Raw genomic sequence first — 9,372 nt, 5'->3', positions numbered from 1 at the left:
AGTAAAATAACATTTATGATAAAAAAATAGATTTTTAAATCTAAAAATTAAAAACAAGTGTTAAAATGTCATTATTTATTAAAAATTCATAAATTTAAATATACGATAAAATGAACTTTGTTGGTTAATAATGAGATAAAATTAAAGAGAAAATATCATTTTTAAAAGTCCCAAGCAAAAACTATTCCACTATTCAATAGTCAAATGATATTTGAGAACATATCCACTAAAATTATAACAAGAAAATTGACAGTTATAGTGTGAATCGATAAAGAAAAAAAAAATTGTATAGAACCCAGTTTTATGATACTTTATAATAACATATAACTGACTATAAATGATATGCCATGGTTACAAAAACATAAATCTTCTTACATCCTATGTGTCCCGAACTAATAAAATAACAAAATAACTCAGGTAATTTGTTATGCCATTTTCTTAACTACTCTATTAATTATTCTTTATAATTATTTTATTTAAATCTAAAAAACATGATAATTACTCTATTAATTACAAAATGACAGAATAATAAAAATGAAATAATAAAATGAAATATTGATGTAAGAGTAAAATAGAAAAAAAAATTGTATATACTTAAAAATAAGAAGAAAAAAAACAGTTAGAGGAGAATATTTTACATATACTAACTAGCGGGAACACATGCGACTTTGCTTCTGTATCTGCATTTATATTTATATATATATATATATATATATATATTTTATATTAAAATTTAAACAATGTTATTATTTACACATTTATATTAACAATATAAATTTATAGTATATTATAAATAAATAAAATGTCATTATCATCATCATTACGTAAAATCATTATACTGAATTGCTTTAACCAATGCAATTGATTGATTCATCATCATTACGTAAAATCATTTTATTTTTTACAATAAATAATATATAATCATGAAAAGTGTAACAAATATAAACTTGATAAAATGAAGAAGAGAATGTGCATACCTAAGAAGAATGAAAAAGTTCTTTTTGTTGTAAGCATTAAACTTTCTTCTGCATCATCATAGAGAGTTATACTTTTGGAAAAAAGATTCATTTCTTAGATTCAATGTGAATTGAGAAAGTTACATGTTTAATGATGTTGCGGAATGAGGTTTTTGGATTACATAAGTGGTTTTTGTGAACCATTGAAGAAGGAAAAAGAGAAAAATGGAGTTTGAAAGAAAATATTTAGTTGAATAACTTAAAAAAAAAATCACTCGCTTAATTCTTGAAGTTGAAAAAAATGAATATTTCAAAACTACTCGGTAAATCCATTTGATTTAATAATCAAATTAAAGACAACTCCGATTTTGAATTATATTTATAATTTTAAAAATTTAAAATTCAAAATGTAAAATTCAAAAATTTAGTTTTTAAAAATAAAAAAAGTCACAAAATAATAAATATCTACTCTGATGTATTTTTAAAATAATAAAATAAAACATAAGTATAAAAATAAAATAAAATAGTAATTAAAAGGTGAATTCCTTTATATATATATATGTATATATATAAGTAATTTATGTGAAATAGATAATTTTACAATAATCTTAAGTGAAACTGTGCATAAACGGAATTCGTCTCTCTCGTTTCACACATTTCTTTCAAAAATCTAAACCTTAGACACTCTGGGAAGAATCCATCCGAGTTCTTTCATGCAACTTTTTGGTTTTGCGTCCAAAGGTACGAAAATCTTTTGGTTTATTCAATTCCTGTTTTCTTTTTGTTTTCCCATTCACACTTATTTTATATTATTCTTTTTATAACTATTTTATTTAAATTTAAAAATTAATAACTACTCTATTAATTACAAAATAACCAACATAAAATAATAAAATAAAATATATTCATATAAAAATAAAATAGAAAAAAGTTTGTATTTACTTAAAAATAAAAAGAGAAATAGTTAAAATAAAAATAAATTAAGAAAAAATTTGTATTTACTTAAAAATCTATTTGAATCAAATTAAAAATTGTTGAGTAGATCAAATAACAAATTGTTCTGTATCAAATCCAGAACTGTTCTCACTTATTCAAATTGTTTCCTATAAAAAAAAAACAGATAGAAAATTAAATTCAAAACTGTCTATAAAATAACTAAAAATATTCTGATAATTATTTTAATATAAAAAAATAAAATTATATATATAGAAGAATTCTCTTTGTATTTAAATATTTTAAAAAAAAATTATATATAAAAAAACAGTTACAAAATAATAAAGATAAGAATAAAATATTAATATATAAAAATAAAATAAGGAAAAATGTATATATATATAAGAAGCTAGGAATCCCCTAGTATAAATATAGATATAGATAATATAGATAATTATTTTAATATAAAAAAATAAAATTATATATATATATATATATATATCATTTACACAAGGAGGAATCCTCTTTATAAGTATATAATAGATATAGATAATTATTTTAATATAAAAAAAGTTATTTAGGAGAATTCTCTTCATATTTAACTATTTTTTTAAAAATATTATATATAAAAAAACACAAAATGGTTCTTTTAAAAAAATTATATATAAAAAAAAAACACAAAATAGTAAAGATAAAGATAAAATATTAACATATAAAAATAAAATAAGGAATAAAATATATATATATATATATATATATATATATATATATCAGAAACATTTTAAAAAGGAGAAATTTCTTTATATTTATAGATATAATATAGATATAGATAGATATAGATATAAATTATGGATTAATTCATATAAAATCAATAATTTTATAATCATCTCATGCGGAATGCTCCATAAACAGAACCTCTGCTCAATCACCTTCATCTTTCTCGTTTCACACATTTTTTTTTTTCAAAAGCTAAACTTACACACTCTCCCAATAATACTTCGAGTTCTTTAACGTAACTATTTTGTTCTCCGTCTCGTTTCACACATTTTTTTTAAAACCTAAACCTTAGAAATTCTACGAAGAATCCATCAAAATCCATGGAGTTCTTTCATGCAACTTTTTGGTTCTCCGTCCAAAGGTACTCATTTTCGTCTTTTTGGTTGATTCAATCATTGTCACTGTATTATGTACTGTTTTCTTTTCGTTTTCCCATTCGCACTTCATTTTTACAATATAAACAAAGTTCAGCAGTGAAATTTCCGCAATTTTGTGTAGTCTCTGTTCTTTGATTTTGTATTTAACTTTTGTTGGACTGAATTAGGATTTGACATGGCGAGAAGACGCAGCAGCAGCAACGAGTTGAGTGAGGATGATGCAAGGAGACGCAGTGGTAGCGAATTTGAGGATGATGAGAGGAATAGGTATCGGCGTGGTGGTAGGAGTGATTCAGAAGACATAAATAGCATTATGGATCGCCGTGGGAGGCATGCTTCAGAAGAAGATAACAGTGCCCTGACCATGAAATCAGATAGGTACAGTGATAGGGATAGAAGGCGAAAAGTGGAAAAGGGTGGTAACAATGAGAGGGAACGACGTACACGTTATGATTCGGAGGAAGATGATAGGGAGTTGGCAATGAAATCAGAGAGGGATATGGATTGGAGACAAAGAGTTGAAAGGAATAATGACAATGAGAGCAACCACAGGGATAGGGGTGCGAGCAAGCAGCAAGAAGTAAGTAGAAAGAAAGAGCATGGAAATGGAAGAACTGTTGTAGATGCAAATCCTCAACGACAGGCAACGATCCCAGGAGTTAACCTGATTGGTGATGCATCTAGTTTGGGCAAGAGTGGAGGTGTTTACATCCCCCCCTTTAAGATGGCGATGATGATGAAAGAAGTTCAGGATAAAAGTAGTGTAAAATATCAAAGGTTAACGTGGGATGCTCTGAGAAAGAGCATAAACGGGTTTGTAAATAAGGTTAATGCTACAAACATAAAAAATATAATTCCTGAATTGTTTTCGGAAAACCTGATCAGGGGAAGGGGACTCTTTTGTCGGTCATGTATGAAGTCACAGATGGCTTCTCCAGGATTTACAGATGTTTTTGCTGCCTTGGTTGCTGTTGTTAATACAAAGTTCCCTGAGGTGGGGGATCTTTTGCTAAGAAGGATTGTTTTGCAGCTCAAGAGGGCTTATAAGCGGAATGACAAGGTATGTGATTATTCTTCTTATTCTTAGATCAAGTTTTGCTTCTAATTTACTTTTATTTGCCTTTTGTTTTGCTACTGATTTGTTTTTTGTTTGTCTTTCATCATTTATAGACTCAATTACTAGCAGCTGTTAAATTTATAGGGCATCTGGTGAATCAGCAAGTATCTCATGAGATTATTGCTCTTGAGCTACTCACAGTTTTACTCGAGAAACCTTCTGATGATAGTGTTGAAGTAGCTGTTGGTTTTGTGACAGAATGTGGTTCAATACTGCAGGATCTCTCACCTAAGGGCCTTCATGGTGAGTATTCCCTCACACTATATTTCTTTCTGATTGCAGAAATATGCTAATGCAAGACACTTGTGTATATGTGCAAATGATGCTTGAGATAACTTTCTGTCATTAAATTATCTGGCAAATAAGATTTTATAATTTGCAGGTATCTTTGAGCGTTTTCGTGGAATTCTTCATGAAGGAGAAATTGACAAACGTGTTCAGTTTCTCATTGAAGGCTTATTTGCAATAAGAAAAGCCAAGTTTCAGGTACTTCCTTTTTTTTTGGGATAGGAATAGCACATTAACATAATAACACAGAATTCAACTCTTTTAAAATCACTTTAAAGGAATAGTTTAAAATTGAAATGTGTTACTTTCATTGCATTAACAGGGCTATCCAGCTGTTCGTCCTGAACTAGATCTTGTGGAGCAGGAAGATCAGTTAACTCATGAAGTCTCCTTGGACGAGGAGATAGATCTTGAGATTTCCATTGGTATATTTTGTTTTGAGAAGTTTGTATATGTTTCTTATCTGTTTGATTGTTGTCATTGGTCATTTTGATTTCTTTATTTTCTATTTTGTTTTTTTCTCAGATATATTCAAGCCAGACCCCAATTTCCTGGAAAATGAGAAGCGTTATGAAGAGTTGAAGAAATCAATGCTGGGTGAGGACTACGATGATGAAGAGGAAGGCATGGATGCTGAGTCAGATGAGTCCGATGAAGAGTCCGATGAAGAGGATGAAGAACAAATGCAAATAAAAGATGAAACAGAGGCAAATCTTGTCAATCTTCGAAGGACCATCTATTTAACAATTATGTCTAGTGCTAATTTTGAGGAAGCTGGTCATAAGCTTCTGAAAATTAAGCTAGAGCCAGGTCAAGAGGTGAGCTTGGAATCTCTGCTATAACTTATTTTCTTTTGCTAAATTATCTACATGCTTCCTTTTTCTTATTGTAAATTTTTTAGTATGTTAAATTTATATTTTAAGAACATGGTTGAACTTCAGAAAATTGAATGCTCTCTTTCTTTACGTCTGCCTTGTATAAACTCACTAATTTGCCAATTTGTATTTTGGCACTTGTTGATCTTTTAGATTTGAATTTAACTGAGTACCGCATCGGTTCAAGGTTATTTTGTTCTTTAGTTTTTATTATCTGATTTGATGCTCTTTATATGACCAGTACATCAATGCCTAGCTGTTGTAAGCTATAACTATCATTAAGCATAGACTGCATCTATAAGTAGTTATTCAGATTGAACATTTTCAAGCTACAATGTATCATTCTTCATTGTTTACGTTATGCCTTCTCTGCTTATTTTTTTAACTAACTATAATTTGGTATTTTTATAATTGGTGGTAGATGGAGTTGTGCATTATGCTTTTGGAATGTTGCAGCCAAGAGAGAACCTATCTCCAATATTATGGTCTTCTGGGACAGCGTTTCTGCATGATCAACAAAGTACACCAAGAAAATTTTGAAAAGTGCTTTGTGCAGCAGTACTCCATGATTCACCGACTTGAAACAAATAAACTGCGTAATGTGGCGAAATTTTTTGCTCATTTACTTGGCACATATGCTCTACCTTGGCATGTTTTTTCATATATACGGCTGACTGAAGAGGACACAACTTCTTCTTCACGTATATTTATTAAGATTCTCTTCCAGGTATTGAGAATCAAAATCAAGTATTTCTCTTGTTTCTTTATGCACCTGCATACTATTTCTCCAAGTTTGATCTGTGTGCTTTAGAAATATGCATATAATGAGACCTGGAAAATATTTTCGGTTTCTTGTCTTCTAGATTGTGTAAATTATGCACGCATCTGTGTGTGGAAGATGTTGATTACTGTTTATATAATGTTGCAGGAGTTAGCAGAGCACCTTGAAATCCGGCTGCTAAAGGAGCGGTTAAATGATCCAACTATGCAAGAATCTTTTGAATCCATATTTCCAAAAGATAATCCAAAAAACACACGGTTCTGCATTAATTTCTTTACATCCATTGGTCTTGGTGGTCTTACCGAGAACCTACGTGAGTATTTGAAGAATATGCCACGTCTTATCATGCAACAACAAAAACAGGTTTCAGAATCTGAATCAGATGATGGGTCAGGGAGTTCTGATTCATCGGATTCTGGAACAACTAGTTCAGACTCAGATTCCACTAGTTCTGATGAGAATGACAGTGACAGAAGACAGAGAAAGCGGAGGAGAATGTGAAGGAATTATTCAGATCATATCTTCGTACAGAAATTATTTAGGCATCACTTCTCTCAAAGGGTCATTAACTTTTAAAATTGATGGCCAATTTGCGAAGACAATACTTATGTAGATGGAGAAAAGTGTATGAGAAGTAAATACATTCCCTAGTACAATACCTTAGACATACCCGTGACTTACTTCGTGGTTTGTAATTTTTTGGAGGTTTTAAAGGCAAAAAAGTATGTTCCATGATCTTATTCTCATCTCTTAAAAGGCAAAAAGTAACTAAAAGACACTAAAACTCATAAATTTAGAAAGAAAATTAAGTTGGGTGCAATTACTTCCTGCACCAGATTACTGCACCAATTTCATTATGAAAAGACTAATTTTAAAATAGATTATGATCTCCTTTTTTAAAATATGTTTCTGATTTTTTTAAAATGAAAATTTTTGTATTGTGGATTTCGATTTTTGTTTTTAAGTTTTTATTTTTGAAACATAATAATTTTTTCTGAAATGTATTATTTTTAATTTTGGATTTTTATTTCTGGAATGAAAGATATTTTTGAAAATTTAAAACTATATAGGATATATAGGATGCAGGTTAAAAAAGATTGGGTTTGGGTGTAGAAGAATTTGCCTTAAGTTGATTGTTAGAAAGTGAAAAAAAATTGATCATGAAACTTAAATATTTCGAGGCTATTTCTTCTTTCATCCCATCATATTTCTCTCTCTCCATCTCATCAAATAAATAAAATTTATTTAATGATCAAAATATCTCATTTAATTCGCTTTTATTCCAGAAAGTTCTTTAAAACATACTCTAGAAAATTAATCTTAAAAACATATTTTGAGACTTATATAATACATTTTAGAAATTCTATTCTGAAAAACGTTTTTTTTTAAATATATTTTATAAATTTCAGAAAATATGTTATGAAAATATTTTGAAAAAAGTGATTCAAAAGTATTTTTAAAGGGGTAGAGCACTTTTTTTCCCAAAATTGATAGGATATGAAACACTCATATTTCGATTTTTTCCAGCCCAATCCTTTTGATATCATTGATTCTGACACTAGTAGAATTCCATAGTTGCAGTATAAAAAACAAATTAAACTTAATTTCTAAATAATTAAAATCCTAAAAATTTAACTATCACATGTGCATTTTTTTAAGTTTCATGAATTAAAAATGATTATAGTTAAATAAGATAATTAGGAAAATATGAAGTAATATGTTTTGAAAAAATTAACATATCACTGTCATACGCATCAATATTTAATAAAAATAATAATTATGAAATAAAAACTTTATCTCCTTAATCATTACTCATTTGTTTCCTCACCCGCTTAACAAATTATAAGGATCATTCCACTCAAATTAGTGAGTTAGTTTATTTTGATTAAATATTTTTTTTTCAATAAATTTTTCTTACACAAATTTTAAGAAAGATATATTTCTAAAAAATAGCTATTAGCCCATCTCTAAGTACTTATATTTTTTTTTCTTACTAAGAACCTATGCATGTTAAGATGGAAACAATTTTAATTAGACCACTTTTTTTACACACAAAATGTACTTTTATATTTATTATTAATTAGCCTTATAATTAAAACATTAAGGATGTAAAAAAGTAAGTTGCCAAGTTGGAAAGGATATATGTTTTTTTTAGGCATGGTATATATTAATAATGTCTAATTTAAAGAATAAAAATCAGTGATGTATAAATTATACCAAATTGAAAATGTTTGAAAGCAAAAGAAAGAAAGAAAAAGTCAAATTTACATCATTTCATTTTTGTTTTGGTGTGGGATTTTGTAACATTACAATTTATAAAAGAAAATAAATAAATAAACCAATATCTAAATTCATATAAAAATAAATATGAATAGAATGACTCCACAAGTTTCCTATAGGCTATATCCATCCTAATATTTTTTTTATGAGAATATTATCCAGATTTTGAGAAAAATAGATTTCAATTGAAGAATACTTCTACAAAACAAAATACCAAAATGAATAAATTGAGGAAACAAAAAATGCATTATCAGAAAAAATCATATTGTCACTTGTTAATATATGAGTAATTAACCTTTGATATATCTAACTTTCAAACACTTGTAATAACCAATCCAAATGAAACAAACACAAACCATTGAATAACCAATAACATTTTGATCTTTCTATAATGGTGTTACCCATAACACGAGAAATTAATTAATAAGAAAAAAATAATTATAATATGCATTAAAATGATTAAGTGAGTAGACAAAATAAACCATAATATTTATTACATTTTATTTTTTTCAATTTTACTATTTTTTCCAGTAGAAATCAATTATATCCTATGTAGCACATACACTGACATGAACACTGATGCGACACGGATACGGACATGAAGATACGTAAAATCTTTAAAATGTAGGACATGAATCTATATATTATATAATTATAAATTATATATTTATGTGCACAAGTATGTTCCAGATTATTTTTTATAACATAAATATGTTTTTCATGACTAATTCACAAATATTTGTTTCTTATTTTTATAATCATAATAACACTTTATACAATAAAGTTTGAATTTTTAGAACACCAATACAAGTCATCGATACAATTCATAATATCGTACTTAGCATTTGAATGATGCTATATAGTAGGTTTGCATTATTGAAATACGAGTTTGATGTGTAATAAGTTAATGAAACTTTGGGTGAAAAAAAAATACTGAATTTTCTTAAGAATTAAATTCAATTAATGACAAACTTTAATTACTAGTTTC

The 9,372-nt window shown here is 27.6% G+C and overlaps 1 protein-coding gene across 1 annotated transcript; it reads left to right on the top strand.

Annotated features, from left to right (window-relative positions):
• The first annotated feature begins 2,737 nt into the window (after nucleotides 1-2,737).
• Nucleotides 2,738-6,844, top strand: LOC137833580 (uncharacterized). Its single transcript, XM_090304079.1, has 8 exons — nucleotides 2,738-3,027; nucleotides 3,211-4,103; nucleotides 4,214-4,403; nucleotides 4,543-4,646; nucleotides 4,771-4,873; nucleotides 4,974-5,266; nucleotides 5,745-6,050; nucleotides 6,252-6,844. The coding sequence occupies exons 1-8, from the start codon at nucleotides 3,000-3,002 to the stop codon at nucleotides 6,603-6,605; spliced, it is 2,271 nt and encodes a 756-aa protein (XP_090160205.1). The 5' UTR covers nucleotides 2,738-2,999; the 3' UTR covers nucleotides 6,606-6,844.
• Nucleotides 6,845-9,372: the final 2,528 nt, after the last annotated feature.

This window comes from Phaseolus vulgaris, chromosome 6 (genome assembly GCF_051622355.1).
Source record: "Phaseolus vulgaris cultivar YP4 chromosome 6, ASM5162235v1, whole genome shotgun sequence".
NCBI lineage: Eukaryota > Viridiplantae > Streptophyta > Magnoliopsida > Fabales > Fabaceae > Phaseolus > Phaseolus vulgaris.
The sequence above is the reverse complement of the archived record's forward strand: the minus strand, read 5'-3'. Positions and strand labels throughout refer to the sequence as shown.

Bases quoted from the DNA above. Each gene is read 5' to 3' on its own strand.
- LOC137833580 (XM_090304079.1), top strand. From the start codon at position 3,000: ATGCAACTTTTTGGTTCTCCGTCCAAAG. The intron at 5,267-5,744 runs GTGAGCTTGGAA...AATTGGTGGTAG, and splicing joins AGCTAGAGCCAGGTCAAGAG to ATGGAGTTGTGCATTATGCT. The intron at 6,051-6,251 runs GTATTGAGAATC...ATAATGTTGCAG, and splicing joins TTATTAAGATTCTCTTCCAG to GAGTTAGCAGAGCACCTTGA.